This window comes from Eleutherodactylus coqui, chromosome 1 (assembly GCF_035609145.1).
Source record: "Eleutherodactylus coqui strain aEleCoq1 chromosome 1, aEleCoq1.hap1, whole genome shotgun sequence".
NCBI classification, from domain to species: domain Eukaryota; kingdom Metazoa; phylum Chordata; class Amphibia; order Anura; family Eleutherodactylidae; genus Eleutherodactylus; species Eleutherodactylus coqui.
The window spans coordinates 186,000,029-186,021,290 of NC_089837.1; the positions used below are offsets into that span (position 1 = coordinate 186,000,029).

At 46.6% G+C, this 21,262-nt stretch overlaps 1 protein-coding gene across 1 annotated transcript; it reads right to left on the reverse strand.

Moving 5' to 3' along the window:
* Nucleotides 1-4,432: 4,432 nt before the first annotated feature.
* TMEM30A (transmembrane protein 30A) lies at nucleotides 4,433-20,616 on the reverse strand. Its single transcript, XM_066604631.1, has 7 exons — nucleotides 20,279-20,616; nucleotides 15,783-15,899; nucleotides 15,510-15,617; nucleotides 12,154-12,241; nucleotides 11,218-11,361; nucleotides 10,789-10,998; nucleotides 4,433-8,945 (listed from the first exon to the last, which is right to left on the reverse strand). The coding sequence occupies exons 1-7, from the start codon at nucleotides 20,510-20,512 to the stop codon at nucleotides 8,752-8,754; spliced, it is 1,095 nt and encodes a 364-aa protein (XP_066460728.1). The 5' UTR covers nucleotides 20,513-20,616; the 3' UTR covers nucleotides 4,433-8,751.
* Between the last annotated feature and the right edge of the window lie 646 nt (nucleotides 20,617-21,262).

A 21,262-nucleotide genomic window follows, 5' to 3' on the forward strand; every position in this document is an offset into this window, starting at 1 on the left:
ATTTGGGGAGCAGGAAAGGGAAACCCCGTGACTAAACAGCTCCGTCTTATGAAGGAACAAACAGCGCAGAATGCACCCCATAGACTAGAATGGAGTCCGTTCAGTTTCCACTCAGCTGCCCGGCATTTTACCTTCTAGCAGTTTGCGTCAGATCTGCGACAGCGCCTCAGAGCGGCGGTTCCAACACAGATGGGGCCCCATCATTACTTTACTATGTGACATTTTTCTTTGATCCCCACAGGGCAATTGTTCAATCAATCGTACAGTATAATGTAATACTATAGTATTGCATTATACTGTATTCTGAACAACCATTCTAGATAGGTGATCATTCACAGAAGCCCGGGGAGTCTTCACACGGGGGCCGATCAGGACACCAGCATGCTGATCAGGACTTTTAAATGATGCCAGAACTGACAGTGACATTTAGGGTATTCTCTCCGAATATCGCTGCTGTGGGCGGGTGTCAGCTATCATAGATGGCCAACACCCACCATGTATGTAGCAGGCTTAGCTCCGTATATGGACACTGCACAGGGAGGGGTTAAAACAAGCCAAGATAAGAGAGAACTGAAGGGAAGCAGGAGAGACATCAGGCCTCATGTCCACAGGCAGTTTTTCACTGCGTATTACACAATAAATGGAGTCCATAAAAGCCAATGGCTGTTCACTGATCCATACACACCGGCGTGTAGACCGCAGCATGCTCTATTTCTCTGTGTGCCACCCTATGCATTAGAGGCAGCGTATGCAGCGCTGCCCATACACAATATTTTGCGTACCGGTGGTATTTTCCTTCTTAACCCTGCTGTGAAACAGAGCGGCCATACATGGTCTCTGCGAGCAGACCGGACATTTCCAAATACCAATAGAAACCCGCAGCATTTTACCAATACAGCTGTGGGCATGAGGCCCAAGGTCCATAGATGGATTATCGCTGCAGAATTCCGTCCATGGACATGCCATGTTAAAAGATTCTTCCCTGCCCACGAGCGGAAATCAACTGCGATTTTCCGCTCACGGGGAAGAATTGCAGCATGTTCTCTTTTGCAATGTAGTGTCCTGAAAAAAAAGGCACTACATAGCGCTGTTTAGCTGTGGGGACCGGTAATATAACAACCGGCCCCAGGGGTTAATCTGAGTCATTTTACATAAGGGATGAGGTAACCTAGCAACCAGTTAGTCATTTTTATCCAGCTGCACAAGATAGAAAAAATGCCCCCTCAGATGATGCAGGTAGCCTAGCAACCAGATAGGCTGTGATTGGCTGCAGCCAAACTGGTCAGCTGACAGGCGATAAATAGCTGGACAATGGTCCCAGGAGCCACAGTAGTGACAAGAAGTAGTGCCAGGGAGGAGAAGGGAAGCGCCAGACAAGAGGGAGAGCAGCAGTGACAGAGAGAGAACAACAAATAGGAGCAAGAGAAAAAGCAGAGGAACCGTGAGGCAGCTTTGGCAGGGAGTAGAGGAACAATTGAAAAGAGATGTAAATATGAAGAGATAGAGAAACGAAATAGTGTAAGCTCCCAGTATATAAATGTGTTAGACACAGGTGTCTACATTGTTGCAATTTGTGTATCATTTCTTAGGCCGGCTTCACACGAGCGTGACGGGCTCCGCCGCGGAATATTCCGCAGTGAAGCCCGTCACGGCGCCCCCCAGAGACCCCATACTTGCCAGCAGAAGATAGCGTGAAGGCGCTTCCCCGCCCACCGCAGTCGCGTCATGTGACACGCCCACCGCGTCATATGACGCGGCGGCGGTAGGCGGGAAAGTGTTTTCACGCTATCTTCCGCTGTGTTACAGCGGGAGATAGCGTGAACGGACGGCTTCCATTAACTGCAATGGAAGCCGTCAGCGCGTACACCCGCGGCAAATAGAGCATGCCGCGGGTGAGGACGGGAGATTTCACGGTGCGAAATTCCGCGGTGGAATTACGCATCGTGAGCATTGTGCTATTAGGTTCAATAGAACCTAATAGCTGTGGGCAACGCAGCGGATTTTTGCCGCGAATTTACGCGGCGTAAATCCGTTCGTGGGAAGGAGGCCTTATTCACTGAGTGTGTGGAAGAAAACTGCCTTTATTTAATAATAGTTTACAGCAAGTTAAGCAAAATATTCAGCACCTCACTGCTCAATACTACAAATCGTGGGCACTGATGTCCCAACTTAAACAGAGAGAACACATCACAAATCGCCCACAAATAAAAATGGCGCTCACCATAAAAGATTAATCACTGCCCACGAGCCGAAAGCAACTGCAATTTTCCACTCGTGGGGGGGGGGGGGGGGGGGGGGAGAGAAATCACAGCATTTTCTATTTTGTGCGAGAGAAGAACAAAACAAAAAAAAAAATCAGACTCTCCATTGCAGTCAATGGAAGCAGCCATTCCCGCGGACCTGTGTCAGCACCAACAGCATCGTGCCCTGCACCACGCCGGCCAAAACACTCACCATGAATCCTGACAGGTGAGTAGTATAGGGTCCGATTTCGCAGTCAGAATCTGACCCAGCTGTGGACATGAGGCCTAAGTGTCATTATAAAGGTGTTTTCCTATCAGGGGGACATAATTGGATCAAGTGAAGATTATTTGATCAAGCTGTCTGATGGTAAGAATGCCCCTTGTTGGGTTGGGGTAAGGCTTACACAAGTGATCCTGTGATGTCATCAGCAGCTCGTTCGCCCTCATGGAGCCTGTTGAGGCAGGCAGATTCAGCGTTTTGCATTCACTTATCTGAAATACTGAAGGATCCGTGTTTAAATTGAACAAGCAGTGAACAAACAATGAATTTTTATGCCTGCAGAAAATAAACGAGCGAGAAGTGAACAATTCTCATTCATCGCTGGCTCAGGTCTAGACCAGGCAATTATCGTTAGCTTTAGCTCCTTTGAATAATAATTCCTTTTAAAAGCACCCTTAGAATATCGGCAGGGACATGAACTTCATTTGACCCAAACGTTAACACAGATGAAATAATGAAGATCATGTCCCACATCCCCTCCATGAGGAGCATGCTGTAGGCCAGAGGGAAGCACAACTTTTCAAATTGAGAACACTGAGCTGTGAGCCTGGAAATAGGCTCCAAAGAGTTAAATTAGCTCCCAAATTGAAGCATTGGAACCACACTCCAGCCAACAGGCCCCATGTCTGACATACTATGGCTGCCTGTCCATGAGCGATTTTTTCACTGCGGAGCTGCGCTTTCCATAGTATTCTTTGGGGAGGAGAGGAAAAAATAAATAAATAAAAAAAATTCGCTCAGGGGGATTTACATTGCAGCATGCTGCAATATGCCGTGATTTTTCGCGGTGAGCCTCTCAGGCTCAGCGCGGAGAGCTGTCAACATTCCCCAGCGGGCTATAACTACGCCTGTGGACAGGAGCCCTAACTCCAACTCAAGGTACCGATGTGCCCAGGAGCAAAATTAAAAGGTCTGCCGCCTTCACTTTAAACGCAGTTACGGGATGAAGTCTCGTGGAAAGCCTGCAGAAATTCCGCAAGATTTCCACAGCAGAAAGGCTGCTTCAAAACCCACGCCGTTTGGTATGCAATTATGTTGTGGATTTGAATTCCAAGCTGCATGTCAGTCCCCGTGCGGCTCGTCCACAGCGCGTACTAGAGGTTTGCAAATCTTTCCACTTTGTTGCTTAATCTCAGGTTGAAAACGCATGCAGAGTTTCCATGTGGAAAGTCCGCCCCGAGTGAACCCAGCCTTACACGACAGTCACATCTAAGGTAGCGCTACAGGGACGTTTTATCCATCCTCTATTTGTAGAATAGTTCTGCCTCTACAGTGTGAGAGTAGACATAACTACCGTAGTAGAACCAGCAGGTGGCAGCATTACTGCAATGCGTGTACATAGGAAGTCTAGCAGTAAAAACATCTGGACACATGAACCAGAATCCAAAGTATGTATTTACATATGTTAATACTTAGTGGGGCTCCTTTGGCCCTAATGACTTAGAATACACTCCGTGACATACTTTCTACCAACATCTGATATACTGGTTTGTTTATTTTCTAACATAGCCTTCCAGTTTTTGTAGAAATTACACAACCTATTCTCAGGATCCACCAACCAGGACCTCCACTGACCAGTATAGATCTGATACAATCAGCTCAGTCCCCCCCACTGCAACAGCCCCGGTTGGTATTATAGGTATAGTTCCCATTCACTTCCTTACCTGCAATACCAAGCCAGTAGATACGGAGCAGTCTTGCTTCCTGCAGAAACCGGCTGTGACGCTGGTGCGGTGAACAATGCTAGTCATTAAATGAGACCTACCATAGTCGCCTGCAAGATGCAGATTCAGAAAACATGACCAATCTATGCAACTGCAAACCAGTTCTAATGATGTACAGAGAACGCAAGTTCAAAAATTAATGTTGCCTTTTTATTTCCATCCAGAAATAACACAAATACAAAGTATACATTCTTTAAGATAATTTATTAACTGAAGACAAGGGGAAATGCAGAAGGAAAAGAGTACAGCGTTTCCAATGGCAGCTTATATCAATCACATAGTAGCTGTTCTAGAATAAGGAGACAACCCCAACCGTTCAGCTTGCAGTGAAAAGATATATTGCTCTATTAGTAAGACCCAGTACATCTTAGCTGATCCATGGGGGTCTGCCACTGTGAACCCCACCAGTCAGCTGTTCGTCAGGGCTGGTGTGCTTGCAGCCGGTATTGCAGGCATAGTTCCCATTCACTTCAATTTCCAATGCAGTTTCGGCAGCAGCTTGTCTCACTTCACCCACCGAGAGGAATGCAAATAAGAAAATTATATATAATTTTATATATGAGCTCAACCATCTGGGGATGGCGATTCCAAATGTCTGTATTAACATGTAGGTACTTCCAATGCACAGATTGCTTGAGGACCCACAACTCAGAAGATATATTCAAAAGGATACGATGTGAAAGTCTAGTACCAGTGGAGGATTAAAGGGGTTGTCTCGAGGAAGCAGTGAAATTTTTTTTTGGCCCAGTCCCCCTTATTAAGCATACATTACTAATCACCCGTGTAAATGACTTTTAAAGCCGGTTTCTACTTACAGTTCCAGCGTTTCAGCAACTTATAAAAAGTTTCCCAAAGATGGCCGCCGGCTCTTTTCCCAAGGTGCACCGCGGTTGCTTCAGCCCGACGTGCGCGCTCCCGAGACGCTACCAGCTGTGTCTCCCTGACAACCAGACGCCCCGTAGCCGCCGACCGGACCCCGGGATTGAATGCGGCCGACCACGGCACACGCTCTTGGGCCACAGTCACCCACCGCCAGGCAGCAGGTAACCGGCGCTAGGCCCCGGCTCCCCCGCGCTAGGCCCCGGGGCCCGGCGGCAGGCCCTTGACAACAGACGAAGGCTCCGGGGCCCAGCGGCAGGCTCCGGGGCCCGGCAGTCTATACAGTCCCCCCAGCGCACACAAAAAAACCCCCGACCCCTCACTTACATGGGCGGCTTCTCGGCAGGGCTGCTGGGCTGGGCTTCTCAAGTTTCTGCACCTTTCTCTAACAGAGAATGGTAGCAGAATGGCCGCTCCAGCGCGCTCCCGAGAAGTGACAGCTTGTCTGCGCATGCGCAGAAGAGCTGTAGCGGCTAGCAGGCTGAAGCGGCTAGTGCTGAGAGCAGAAGACCGGACTGCGCAAGCGCGTCTAAAAAAGCAAGCAGACAGCGAAATTAGATGGAGCCATGGAGACGGGGACGCTAGCAACGGAGCAGGTAAGTGAATAACTTCTGTATGGCTCATATTTAATGCACGATGTATATTACAAAGTGCATTAATATGGCCATACAGAAGTGTATAACCCCACTTGATTTCGCAAGACAACCCCCTTTAAGCTCCCAATGCCATGCCACACATGCATGCTTCTGGAGAGGTGACCACACATATACTACATTGTGGTGGTGTAGTTACCTTGGTCATTTCCCAGATATCCTTGGCTATGTTTAATCCTATGTAGAGGTACACCACCTATAGCAGCCCCACTGGTTCCAGAACACCATCACTAGGGTTATGAGGAAGATTTATAAAAAACTGGTGGTAACAAGAAGTGAAGCAGTTGCACACAGCCACTTAAAACTACAACCTGATTGGTTAAGGGGGGGGGGACCCATGAAATATTAGAGCTGTCACCCTACTGGTTGCTGTGGCCAACCCAAGTACTAAATAAGTGTTTCCCAATCCAATCCTCAAGAAACCTCATCAAGTCATGTCTTGAAGATTTCCTTAAAGTGTTTCCAGAATCAACTTCAACAGGATAGGTGATAAACATCTGACCGTTCGCAAGGGGGTGTCTCAAAGCTGAGATCCCCACCAATTCCAAAAACAGAGGTTGTGTGTTGAACCCCCTTCCGAAGCAAGATGAAGAAGGCAACACAGAAACCCCATTCTGAGCATTGAAGGTTGTCCCAGTGAGGAGACCCCCAGCAATCAGGCGTTTATCACCTGTAGATAGGTGGTTCAAGTCGATTCTGTGAAAACCCCTTTATTATTGCACTGATTTTATTACTTTCAATAAGAGATTACGATGACCTGTTGGGGGTTCCTTCAGGGAGGGGTGGAAATACACTATATTAGATCAAACAATACCTTAACTTACACTCAGCATACATTCATAAAATATAGACTTTACTACTGCATTCAAAAACCAAACAACTGAGAACAAAATGATACTGGTGAGAATCCCAAGAGCTGGAAGCCCTCACAGCTTATTTCTAGTGCAATAATTATTGTGAGAATTAAAATATACAGAAAGTGTGAGATAAAAGGAATGTTACAACAACTTCAAGATCCCATCACCTGACCCTCACTAGCCCCCAATAAAGCTCACTACTTTTTTTTCCCAGTCCCAATACCATCCTAAATCACCACTGACTTGAGTAGATTCCTCTACATGTAAACAGCCCCCTATAGAGCACATACATATAAAGCAGCACCGTACGTAGACGGCCAGCACTTACAGATGCAGGGAGACTTTAAAAGGGATTGTCCAGGGCTAGAAAAACCCATGGCTGCCTTCTTCTAAACCCAGCACCACCCTCGTCCATAGGGTTGTGTGTAGTATTGCAACTCAGCTCCATTCAAGTAAATGGGAGCTGAGCTGCAATACCAGACAACACATGGACAAGGGTGGCACTGTGTTTGGAAGAAAGCAGCCATGAGTTTTTCTAACCCTGGAAACCCCTTGAAATCTAAGATGTTCTGAAAACTTTCTGTGCCGCAGTTCGTTTGCCCCTTTAATTACTTTACAACGGGTTTTGCTGTGTTAAGATAATCACTTTTAAAGGGCTTAATCTGAAGAAAACTAACCACAAAGTTATCACTCACAAATGAAACTTTGCTCCATCAGTACTTTGGGCTTATCAATTAGTTATTGCTTCAATTATGCAGTTTTAACCAGGATGCAAGTTCTTGCAACAACATGCAAGACCTCACATTCAGAGACCGTCTGGAGCTGCAAACTGAACTGCAAGCGCCTCAACAACTACTTTCTTGGAAAAGTAGGTGCAGATTTGGGGCAGTATTGGAACTTTTTTTTTTATTTAGTGACACGTGTGTGGGATTGGGAGGGGGGGGGGGGTTACATAAAAAGTATATCTAGGATCTGGTGAAAGCCATTGGCTTTAGAGACCCTATTTCAGCATGAATATTCACATCATTTATGTAGCTACAATATCCCCCCCACCATGTACATGTAACTAAACAAGCAGCAGGCACAACTACATTCCTCTTACAGGTGTTCTAGCTAATAATTCCTAGATTTCCGATTGTGATGTGGCGTTTCCAATAGCGTGCAGGACCACACACCCAGGTCACAAACAAAACTGGATTGGAAAAAATGGATTTACCACTATTCATCCACACGTGGAGCAGTTGTGAAGGTCTTATAGCCTGGAGATTATACAAAAGCAGCAGTAGTGACATCATCTTATTACATCATGACAGACAGGCTTTGCTTGACGGTATTTTATATACAGTTATACAACAGCCCTTATAGGTGGTGTTTAACTTGCCGTAGTAAGAGGAAAGTTTGAGAATGACCCTTGTTAATTTGTTCTTCTTGTAACCTACGCAGATTTTCTAAGACGAGCTTGCTCATAATTGAGACATTGAAGTGCAGCGGTGATACCGGCTCCCAAAGTCAGCGCCATAGTCACAATTTTGTGCTCAGTAAAACCAGACAATTGGCACTTCACTTACTTTTTGGTTTTTTTAAGACATTACCTGCTACACTTTTTGGTTTAATTAAGTCTTTATTCACATTAGCATTTTATGTTTTCTGTCCACGGTTCTGGCATTTTAAATACCAGAACCCCGACAGATCCCAATCTACATTAATGGGATTCGTCAACATTCAAAAACTGATCACATCTGTTATTAAGGAACCTGTACACCAGTTTTATTTTCCTGTAGCCTCTCACTTGCTAGGAGGGCACATATTAAAATAGGTAGGTTGGGAGAAAAGAAGAAAAACAAGCAAAACCGTAACAAATTTTAAAACCTTTATCTCAATGATTGGAAAGGTAACCTATAACTCCGTGGTAAGGTGGAATTAGCATGAAGACGGGCCATGAGAATGAGCTACTTTTATAAAACAGTTTGGAGGATAACACTTTTTGCTTAAATTATTCCCAAAAGACACGGTCTAAAAATGAGCCCACCTGGTAAAATAAATAAGAATACTAGAGCTAGCACACAAGCAGTGCGGACTTGCTTTAGATGCACATGCAAGACACCATACAGACAATTAGTTTGGAATATCGGCACTGTTGTTGCGATTGCCGTATTTATGGTGGATGATAAGCAGCACTACACCCAGGAAAAAGCAGATGGAGCCCACAGTGATGTATGCAATCCCCAAGAACGGATTCTTCCCTCCCATCCAGGAGATTGTGCTGAGGATCATCCGCTTCCTTCCATCAAAGCTGAAGACAGGGTAATCTGAGAAATGTATAGGAAAACTGCTACATGTGAAAGAAAAGGTAGTCAAAATTCAAACAAAACCATAGTGCCAATACTTTTGGGGGAGTTTTACGCAATTGTTCAATATCCCCACATTCTGACAGCCAACATTTTATCCTACCAGGGATCATTTGATTGCAAGGCTTATGCACTACAGACCTTGGGGGCCCTTCTTTAGGCTGTCATAGCAATCCTTCGGAACCCAACCCATGAATGCATCGGGGGAGGAAGGGATGACTAAGGGAGCCCCTCCTTCTGTCTAACCACTTAGATGAAGTGGTCCATTTCTGACAACCGCATCTAGGAGATTAAACTACTCTGTCTCTGGCTATTACAGCTGACATCGGCTGTGGATGTCATGGCCATGGCACTCGGTGCGAACTATGTAACTAAGTGTACGGCAGATGTCAACTAAGGATTAAAGGGGTTTGTCGATATATAAATGCATTGGAGGCAGAGGGGAAAGGATTTAAAAAATGAAAAATACACCCATCTGCTGAAATGCTGATTCACAGCCGCCACTCCCATCCACCTGTAGCCGGTTTACTTTGTCTGCAGCAGTCATGTGGCTGTTTACCCATCTGACCACTACAGCCAATAGGTGGCCAACACAAGACTTCGGTAGACACATATCATAAAGAGGCTTCTACATTAAAAGCTCACAGGATGTCACAGGGTTAGAAGACCCAATAATGTCATGAGGTGCCGTAGTTTAAGTATAGTTTGGGGCGGAAGGGCATGAAAATGAAAAAAAAATTGCAAGTTTCTAAGAGATGATATCTTGGAGCTCCTCAATGAGAATTGCTGTATAACTCTGTATCAGCATGCGTTTATGAGAGATCACTCCTATCAGACCAACCTGATCAGCTTCTACAAGGAGGTAAGTTCTAGACTGGACCGGGGAGTCATTGGATCTTGTGTATAAGTAAAAGATGGCTGAGGCGCCCTAATAACTATGTATATATTTTTAGGATACAATACAGAGATCTCTCCTACGATCTGTTTATACCCAGGACTGTGACTTTAACAAGGGGGCGCCCTTTACGTCTAGAGAAGAGAAGGTTTCTACACCGACATAGAAGGGGGTTCTTTACTGTAAGAGCAGTGAGACTGTGGAACTCTTCCCGAGGATGTGGTGATGGTGAACTTGCTAAGGGATTTTAAGAGGGGTCTGAACATGTTTCTTGAGTGTTACAATATTATGTGTTATAATCATTATTAACTTCAGGAGGGTCGGTGATCCGGGAATAATTCCGATTGCCAGATTGGAGTCAGGAAGGAATTTTTTTTCCTAAAATGAGAAAAATTGGCTTCTACCTCATTGGTTTTTTTTGCCTTCCGCTGGATCAACACTGGAGGGGTAATAGGCTGATATAGACACATGTCCTTCATATATCCATCATTTTTTTAGCCTAACACTACAGTGCTTCCCCCAAAATACGACCTACCCTGATAAGCCCTACCCCTATTTTAGAAGGGTTACTTGAAATATAAGCCCCACCCTGAAAATAAACCCTAGCTACACTACATGGGGAAAAAAAACAAAACAATACTCACCTAGCAGATGCCTTCCAGATCCCTCCCGCTGGTCTCCTGCAGGCTTGTGTGTCATCCTCAGCGCCAACAGAGCATCTCTTGCTGGTAACGGGGCTTGAATACCCCACCTCCAGCTAGAGATTGTTCCGATTGGTACGCGAGCACTGCCTCAGCAAATGAGAGCTGGCGCTTGATGAACTAATCACAGCCATTCAATGTGTTATCTCATCCAAAAAAAATAATAAGTTAGAGTCTCTAAAGTAAACCTTATTGTATAAAAGGATACTGTATTCTATATCCAGAGAGTAATTGCCGGGTGCTAGGGCAGCATACTGTGCGTCACCCTTTTCTATTAACCCATAAAGCTTTCTGAAAGTAGGAAGTGCTGCAGTGCGCATCCACACAATGAAATCTTCATTGATGAAACCATTGTTTTCGGGGTCATCTTTGTCCAGATCATAAACTGGGTTCTTCCAGTTAATTGGCTTTTCTGTATCTGTGTAATGGAGAGAAGGTAGAGACAGTTACTAGCATTATGGGAAGCAGCAATAGATAGAATATAGAGGGGTGCAGTAACTACTGGCCATCTTAATCATTTCTATGCATGTCTGTACATAATGAGGTATAGCTGTATTCGATGGGAATAGTGTTGTATGGAGCCCCTTATGGCAGCCTAAGATGTTGGTCTACTGTTTCCAGGTTTTGAGCAAGTTACCTTTGAAGACCACCGCCAGATCACTGCTGTTCCCACTAGGATTTCTGAATTTCACATTTTTATCAGTCCACCAAGCAATCCCCTTCTTGGTCAATTTAATCGATACTCGACTTCCTTCTTTGATCTGGTATAAGCTGAGTGTATCTTGAACCAAAAACCAAACAACCAGTTAAAATCCTAATTCTAGAGAAAGGTAAATTCACATGTTCCAATCTGCAGCATTTTAGCAGCTAGCTGGAGAAAACCCCCTGGTGGCACTCCACTGGACCCGCTCTGGATCCCAGCCTATTAAGCCCTGCCTGTGGTAGGGCTTAACAGGCTGACATCAGATGCACAATATACTGCAATCCAAATCACAAGTTCAAGTCACCTGCTTAGAAAAAAACTAAGTGAAATAATAGAGTTTCTGTACCAACTGCGGACTATGACTGTTTTTTGTGGAAGTACTGTGGATTTTGCGTTTTTTGCTGTGGAAAACCCACAGCATTTCCACTACATGTAAACATACCCTTAAAGTTAAAAGGGTTTAAAACAAATAAAAATTACTCACCTATCCCTGCTGTTCCCCATCCAGCGCTGCAGCTCTGGTGCCCACCGCACAGAACCCCGGGAGTAGTGTCAGGTGGTCACATTCCATTTATTGTACACATGACCACTCAGCCACTCACAAGCTTCAGTGGCCATAGAAGTATCAGCGCTGAAGCCTACGAGTGGCTGAGCGGTCATGTGTACAGTGAACGGACCATGCCCGCCCAACGCCTCTTCCGGGTTCTGTGTGGCGAGCACCAAGACTACAGTGCTGAATGGGGGAGCAGCAGGTTTAGGAGAGTATTGAATTTTTATTCATTTTAAACCCTTTAACTTTTTTTTTTTTAGCCCTGGAAACCCCTTTAATGTAAAATACCATGCAATACTAGAAAAGCCAAAGAAACTTACCATTGAACATACTGTTAGCAATAGCACCACAGGGAGCGATGGGTTTGCCCTGATTCACACGATAGGGGTCACATTCTTTGCTGGGGTTCTAAAAGGGTAGACAATAGATTATGATCCTTGACCAGTGAATGTATACGCAGCAGGTCCTGCCATAGTTTTACATCATAGCCCAACAACACGGTGTAGCCATTGTATACAATAATCTGAAAGTGATAAGAAAGCTAGACGCAGAGTCATGTAACCGCAGCATGAAGGTCAGTGCCGGGGGCTTCAGCTCTGCAAGGAAGCAGCTTATCGATCCCAAAATCCACTAAATAATTCAACACATTCTTATAATCTAATCACACTGCAGCTGAACAAGCTCTGGGGATGAAGTGTGGGACAATTATCGCATTATTTGGTTATGTACATCAGGAGCAAAAAGGTGCAGGAGCTACAAGGTGGGGTTCACACAGGGCGGATTTGCAGATTTTTTTTGTGCGGACTCTCCACATGGAGATTCTGCAGCATTTACAGAAGCAGCAAAGTGGATGCGGTTTTTAAAAATCTCATCCACAAGCCTTGGAAATTAAATTGGGGGGGGGGAAGAGGAGGGAAAGCAGTTAGAATTCCACTGCCCAATCCTCTTGCTCCCCTGTCCACACTGAGAAGACATCATCGGAGCCAATATGGATGATACCAGTCAGCAATTTGATGTGTATGGACAGCTTACCTCCTTAGATCCAAGTGGGTTCCTGTCTAACCACTCTGATGTCCACAGCCTACTACTAAAGGTTCTTTCCACAGGCAGGTCACTAGCAAATGCTTGTTCATTGGTTGATTTTTTTTTATACAAGTATAAACATGCTGGTTGCTCAGCTGCACATATCATGAAAACAGCGAGAAGCTGTATGGCGACAAAGGCCCGTGTTAATCATTGATCGTCTGCGTAGAGCAGATAATCTTCCTATGTACACAGAGGTATCAACCAAGGGCTTTATTCTGATGCAATTGCCTGGGGCGGCTGCTCAGCTGTTGGATAGCAGCCTGGCACTTGCTCAAACAGCAGGGATCAGAGAAACCTTAGATCCCCGCCGTTTAATCCCTTTACATGCCACGGTCAATGCAACTGTGGCATATAAAATACTGACAGTGGTTGGTTGGGCTAGTGGGTTGCTGTGGCACCTGGAGACTTGAATTTGAAATCTGCCAGCTACAGTAGCCTATAAGGCTCAACCCCTGGCTGAGCTTCATCATTTTATAATACACTGCTATACTGAAATATACCAGTGTATTATAAGAATGATAAAAGATAATATTCAAGTCCAGTAATAGGACAAAAGTAAAAAGGTTAGGGAAAAAAAAAAACCAACACAGTAAAAAAAAAGTCAAAACTCCACCTTTCCCACTTTACTATGCAAAAAAATAAAAACGTAATAGATCATAAATCTTGTATCGCCACATTTGTTATAACCCAAAGAAAAGTTTGTACATTATTTAACCTGCATGGTGTATACCATGAATAAAAAAAGCAAAAATAGCTAATTAAGCCTATCTCTCCTTACAAAAACAGAATAGAGTCGTATGAATCAAGAAACTATGCAATTAAAACGCCTCTTTCTGCAACATCATTCACAACAACCTTCTTCTCAAGTTTCTCAATTCCACTTTTGTAACCAGGATCCTCCTATGTTGAAGGGTTTTTGTCTTCACTTTGTTTCCTTCTTCCCCTCTGTCTGCTTCCAGCATGACTTGAGCCATATTTGCATTAAGTACTGTTGGAACATTCACATCAAATACGGATAGAGGCGCAGTTTCGGGAACTAAGTAGCAGAGATGGTTGGGATATATTTTCGCAGCAGCAGTACTGATTTGTGGGGGGGGGGGGGGGGGGACATCCTGAAATTTTATCAGTTGATGCATGAATAGCAAATCACGATAAGGTGCTTTAATTGCTTCTGATAACAGAAACCAGGTTCAAACATACACTTGGGCAAGAAAAATACATATTGTTCACTTTAAGATAATGGAAATTGATCTTCAAACAGGTACATCTCGCATGCATAAAATGCCTTTGTCATCCACCTCGCATGACTTGCAGCTCCGGGTATACAAACAATATCTTGTTCTTTGAAGTGCAGCCAGGAAAGATCATCGTTAACTCCAACTATTGTCAGTAACGCAGGAAAAGTCCTGCATGCACCGCTATTGTGCAATGTGTGAATCACATAGCATAATTCACGCATTACAAAATTGTATGTTAAGTTAGCTGTGGCACCGGCTTAGCAATAGCGATGCTAATTAAATTAATGAAAAAACTCGCATTAATTTCCATTACTAGTGCTTACAAGTGATTATAAATACTTTAAAAAAAAAAAATTCTGAATTTCCAGGCGAAAATTACAAAAGTTCATGGTCAGTGAGGGTCGACTTGCAGTCGTCCAATTGAGCTAAAATTTTGCACACCTTTTTTTTGTTGTTGATTGTAACCAAATGGGGGGGGGGGGGGGGGGGGAAAGCAAAAAAACTTTTAGAAAGCTGAAAAATAAGGGCCACCCTACTACGCACGGCTCGCTTGCAGACATGCGCAGTACAGATTTTTTTTCTAAACCCCTCCCTTTCCCGTGTCATCGTTGGCGGTGGTGCAGGTCCCACAACCTTTCTGCAATGTCCATTACAGAAGGGCTATGGGTCAAACAGCTTCCATTGACTTCTATTCTGCAATGCAAATCCGGTCGTGTGCAGCCAGCCATACTCAAAGTGAATTTGTATAGTATGGGGATAGGTCTATTAGTTCAGCAAAACCAAAAAAATATTGTGCCATCGGGCTAATACAGCCTGACAAATACCACCTATTTTCCCTCAGGGAGCAGTACTAAAACGCTCCTTTCCTGCCGCTGGTTCTCTCCGAGTAATACTGCTATCCAGTAAGTCTAAGGGCCCTTTTATGCCGAACGACTGTTGGGTGCAAATGTCTCCGCCGGCCATTCCAGCGATGATCACTCCTGTGCTCTTCAGTGAATAGAGGTGGAAGTGCCAGGGGTCGTTCCGGCCTGCCCACCTTCATTCACAGTAAAACGGGCAGATCCTGGGTTGATAATGTTTTTTTGATGCCTGCATTACCCAAACCATGAATGAATTATTGTTAGTCATCCAGACCGTGCACGCGTTTACACTGAGCCATTATCGATCAGATTTCCGCCATCGGAAACAATAACCACCATTCAGTATAAAAGTGCCCCAACATATACTGCAGATCACAAGAGCTAACCTCGGAGATCCCAGCTATGCGGTAGGTTGTCATCTGTAGGGATTATGTTGACAAGTCATGATGAAATCATTGCATAGCCAACATGCTACTAGATACGGCCCCTTACCGTGAGAGAGTTCTTGTCCCCGTTCAGCTGACTGTCGTCCCTGGACTTTACATACCGCCGATGGTTCTGGTAGAAGTTGGACAGCCCATAATACATAAACACATTGCTCTGCAAAGAAAGACACGTTCCATTAACTAGGAGATTGTAGACACTCCATAAGACAGTGCCAGGACTCTAATTTGTGGGCTTCTCAGCAATATAATAAGAGGAGGAACGGCAACAAACCCAAAACGGCAAGCGGTGCACAATATTAAAAAAAAAACCCGTTTATACCTCGAATGGATGTTCCAGAGTGAAGTTAATAGTGCAGCGACATGTGGTGTTGCTGGTCCCAGTGACGTTCAGGCACTTGTTACAAGGGCTATTCGGATCTATTCCAGTGTAGTCAATCTAGGAAAACAAGGGGTTAAGAAAAGTCAGTGTTACCCACAATCCCTCACTGTTTACACCTTTGCTTGTAAGCTACAGATCTGCAGTAGAGCTGCGGTTGGCATCTGCTTTTCCATGTATGTATCCGGCGGGTTGTAGGCGGATGTCTATTACCATTTCCATCCTCACAGTCCAACAATAACCTTCAGTCTCCCGGCGATGTACGAAGGGCTGTTTTGTAGGATGAGTTGTATTTTTTAATGGCACTATATTGCAGTACATATCATTTATAGATTAGCTTTCATTGATTTTTTTTTTTTTTTAACCGTGTGGTAAAAAGAACGGCGCAAAATAACGAAAGTGATCGCACCAAGATCCTGTCGTAAAATGCAACAAAATATGGAGCATTACTGGTGCTTAACATCACTAAGTTTTAGGCCTAATTTATGGAGCAAAAGCACCAAAACGAAGGATGGGAAGAAAAAAGTTAAAAATTGGGAAAAACAGGTTTTTTTCCTAAGGCATTTCCTTCCAGAAAAAAAAAAAAAAAAGTAGACTATTTTCTTTTCTAATGATAAATCAATGAGAAATCTCTGGCACTGCCCCGCCCCCTGCTGGCCGCTCAGTGTGCGAGCCAGCTCTGCTAGCTCCCATGCAGGGGTATTCCAGTTCAAACACATTATCCCCCATCTACAGGCTGGGCAGATGCACTGAGGATAGGGGATAACTAGCTGATCGGAGGGGGTCCGACCCCTACCAATCATGAGAACGGGGGCCTGGATGGAGGAAGCACAGGTACACTGGGCTCCAATCATGTCAATGAGCATGCTGAAGATTCCCAAGTCCAGCACACTCATGTTGATGGCATATCCTAAGGCTGGCCATGTACCTGAGATAGCAGTCAGCCACGTTCTGCCAACAGATATTCCTCTCGACCTCACCATACGCACTCAGCTTGGCAAAGCATGCATGGCTTCTCTGGCAGACACTCGCTTATTTCCCTTAAAGGGGTTGTCCCGCGCCGAAACGGGTTTTTTTTTTTTCAATAGCCCCCCCGTTCGGCACGAGACAAACCCGATGCAGGGATAAAAAAAAAACGGGTAGTACTTACCGAATCCCCGCGCTCCGGTGACTTCTTACTTACCTTGCGAAGATGGCCGCCGGGATCTTCACCCACGGTGGACCGCAGGTCTTCTGTGCGTTCCATTGCCGATTCCAGCCTCCTGATTGGCTGGAATCGGCACACGTGACGGGGCGGAGCTACGAGGAGCAGCTCTCCAGCACGAGCAGCCCCATTCAACACAGAGAAGACCGGACTGCGCAAGAGCGTCTAATCGGGCGATTAGACGCTGAAATTAGACGGCACCATGGAGACGAGGACGCCAGCAATGGAACAGGTAAGTGAATAACTTCTGTATGGCTCATAATTAATGCACAATGTACATTACAAAGTGCATTAATATGGCCATACAGACGTGTATAGACCCACTTTGTTTCGCGGGACAACCCCTTTAAGAAAGGAATCGGGCATACTGAAATCAAACATGGCCAATGGTAAGATGCCGTGGAGTGGTTTCCCCGACATGTCATCAGAGGAGTCCACACACTGCCATACATAGTAGTTGGCCATTAACCCTTTCCAATCCAATTTGTATCCTGGTTTTCCTAGGGGGGCTTACTCTTTTTCTGCCATTATACAACGGCGCTATATGTTGGCTAAAGCCAGTACTGCATGAGGTGATACGTTGGATGGGCTCCGACAGCAGAGAGGCTGGCAATATACAGTAAGAGAACCCCGACGGACGTCTGCTAACATTGGAGCTGTACAAACTTTATCCAAAATGTCTTTAGACGTCAGACAGTGGATTGGAAAGGGTTAAACCTTGTCGAATGTGTATCGAGTCGCCTCTGCAATGTAGGAGAGTGAAGCAGCTACGTCTTACCTGTCACTTCCTCTACATGGTGACTGGGCATTTGGGGACCTTCTTACTTCCACTTAGTTTTATTTTGCCTTACTTACTTTACTTATTTTAAGAACCGGAGGCTGGAAACTTCTCTGCCTAAACACTGGCTTCCTGACTCCGGACAAGGCCAATGCTAGCCTTTGAAGAAGAAAGAAAACACCTTCTTGTACTCAAAATAAAACACAACAGAGGTGACCCAGTGCCAGCAACATGGCGGAAAATACGGCTGGGGCCGTGTAGGGACAGCTGTGTGTCCGCCTGTAGTCCTTGTACAAGAGACACACGGGTGAAATACCCCAGAAGGCAGGCAGTCAGTGGGGCAGATAGACTTGGAGTTGCACCAACACACGGTCTTTCTTGCCTTGTACTATAGACTAGAATTGGGCTGTGAAAGTAACAGGAGCCATTGTGGGTGAAAGCGGGCTGGAACCACAAGAACAGCAATGGCATTAGGGGGATGTGACTGTAAAGCTATGCAGCCTGTTCCTTGTCAAAGTACAAGCCAAGTCCCCTTCAAGGAAGCCACACACCCAAAGGCCTTCCCCCCATCCACAGAGCGTTTGTACTCCGGTAGTCCTATGGAAATGGAGCCGTAGTGCGCACATGACCACTGCTCCACTCATCCAGGGGTGCGCAGGACCCCCATTCTGCTGTTGGAAGACTCCGATACAAACTACACGGCTGGCAGGTTCCACCGCCTGATGCCCAAGTTCATATTTACTGCGGCTGAAAGGCTCCAAGAAGTGTGAAACTCTCCGGAGACCTTCCTTGTAGATGGACAAAGCTGCTAACGAGTTGACGTCATTACTGCATCCGCACCTCCATAATTATAGTCATCAGGTATCAGGAAAGGCAAGTCTGGTCACATACCAGGCACCAGCGGCACAAACGTGCCGTCACACCGGCGTTGGGGTCAGTTCAGGATTTACGTCTCTGCTTTGTTTTTGGAGGAAAGAAATTTAATTTTAAAAAAAAGGAAAAACAAAAATAATCCCCCCCCCCCCCCCCCCCCATCAACTTCAATGAGGTTTTAAAAAAAAAGAACAGAAAGCCAGTTTTTCACCCATTTTATTTCAGTTTCTCTCTTCCAAAAACAAAGCAGAGACAGAAACTCTAAAAGCGGGGCACAGCAATGCCAAAACACCAGCCATTATCAGTTGGAGTAATCCAATAAACAGGGGTGTGTATGCCTGCCCCGCGGGGGCCGATGGCAGTGAGTGGAGGGCCACACAATGTGACCATAGAATACAGAGAATCATATAGTCTGGTCTGTGGACTGACTTCAGTTAGGGGTCCGATATAAACATAAGGGGTCTGTTTCAGGGGACTGACCGGGGGGGTTGATAATAATGTGGAGGTCCAGAATATATTGAGCCACTAGTAATACCACATCTCTGCAGCGGGCCGCGGACAGACAGCAATGATAAGTCACTGGTCAGCCACCGACGTTCACACAGCAGATTCTTGCCGGTTCCATGGGTCTGGCCTGGCAGCACGCCGTGTTCTCACCTGCGGACTTCACATCATGTGTGGGACAAGAAAAAAAGGAACTTGTTGATGTGGGCCGACCCTGCGTGCCGATCCACAGCTAGCTACTTGTGGGGCCGCGGGGGGAAGCACAACAGGGCTGCGGGGCTCTACCGCTAAAGCCACATCAGAACCCTGAGGCCACATTGCGCTTCCTGCCACGGCCCCGCAAGTAGCCGGCTGTGGATCCACCAAGGGATTGGCCCACATCAACAGGAAGGAGCAGGACCCCTGGCCGCAGGTACGATTGGTGGGAGGATCCCTGGCACAGGTAGGAGAGGCAGGCCCCCGCTATAGGGCAGGGTGGGGGACCCCCGGCACAGGAACGACGGGGCGGACCCCGCAATAGGGCAGGGAGGGGGGACCCCCAGCACAGGTACAAGAGGTAGGCCCCCCCCCCCACAATAGAGCAGGCTGGTTAGGACCCCCGCTACAGGTATGAGAGGCAGGCCCCCCACAATAGGGCAGGGTTGCGGGGAACCCCCAGCACAGGTACGAGGGTCAGGCCCCCCACAATACAGCAGGGTTGCGGGGAACCCCCAGCACAGGTACGAGGGTCAGGCCCCCTCTATAGGGCAGGGTGGGAGGCCCCCCGGCAAAGGTATGAGGGTCAGGCCCCCCACAATAGAGCAGAGTGGGAGGACCCCCCAGCACAGGTACGAGGGTCAGGCCCCCGCTATAGGGCAGGGTGGGAGGCCCCCCAGCACAGGTACGAGGGTCAGGCCCCCGCTATAGGGCAGGGTGGGAGGCCCCCCAGCACAGGTACGAGGGTCAGGCCCCCGCTATAGGGCAGGGTGGGAGGCCCCCCAGCACAGGTATGAGGGTCAGGCCCCCCACAATAGAGCAGAGTGGGAGGACCCCCGGCACAGGTATGAGGACACTCCCGGTGAGCACCGCCCCATCACTCACCTCGTACTCCCTGATGTTATTGGAGGTGACGAAGATGCCGATCCCGATGGGAATGAAGATGACCCCGATGACGAAGAAGGCTGGCAGCACGGTCCCGGCGGTGAGGATCGGTTGCCAAGCCGGAAGCCGCTGTTGCTTAAAAGCGGTATTGTCCGGCTTCTTACTCTTCACCGCCGGCCCGGGGCCCACACCCGAGTTATGGTGCCCGTCCTCCTCCTTGTAGTTCATAGCCATGGGGGGTCCGTGCGCCCCGCACCAGTATCACCCGCAGATACCTGTACTGACCACAGCGTCACGGCGGATCTGCCCTAATGCGGAAGACGTTTGCTCTACTGCGCATGCGTGCTCTCTGGGCGCTAGAGGTGCAGTTCTCCCGTCACACCTGTCCTGCAGCACGGCCGCCATTTTGGTGTAGAGCAGCTGCTGGCTTTTTGTGCTGAAATCTTTGCAAAATAGTTAGGGAAATCCTTAAAGTCTATCATTTCCTTCTTGCTCTGGTCTTGCTAGACTTTCTTTGGAGCAGAAGAAGCTGCTGGTGGGAAGTGTATCTGTTATGGTGGTAAAATGACACATTTCTTAAGTTTCTACCACCAGAATTCTGTGGTAAAAATATTGCTGCATGTCCTGTCCTTGGGACCGGCCGTTATCTCCAGAACCAGGGACCACTGATCTCGCTCTAGTCTACCATGGTGGCCGGGTTTTACAAAAACAGCTAGACTGGATGTTCCATGTCCCCACAACTATTCCCCTGTCCTAAGATAGGAAGACCCGCAAAGAGTGGTGGGGTCGGCCTCAGAGAACTGAGCTGTCCAAGGGGCTCATGGTTTCGGGGTCCATGTGGAAATAACATTGGCCTGTAATGTTGAAGTATTTTCTAGGAACTTACTACCAATGACTTCTCTGCTGCACAATAGCGGGTCTGAGGATCAGTTGATCGTCGGGGATCTGTGCGGCTGAGTCAGACATCCGCATTGGGGTCACAGC

Coding starts and splice junctions, on each gene's coding strand:
- TMEM30A (XM_066604631.1), bottom strand. CDS start 20,512: ATGGCTATGAACTACAAGGAGGAGGACGGGCACCATAACTCGGGTGTG. Junction 15,900..20,278: donor ATAACATCAGGGAGTACGAG/GTGAGTGATGGG, acceptor TTGTTTTCCTAG/ATTGACTACACTGGAATAGA. Junction 12,242..15,509: donor GGGACAAGAACTCTCTCACG/GTAAGGGGCCGT, acceptor CTACCCTTTTAG/AACCCCAGCAAAGAATGTGA.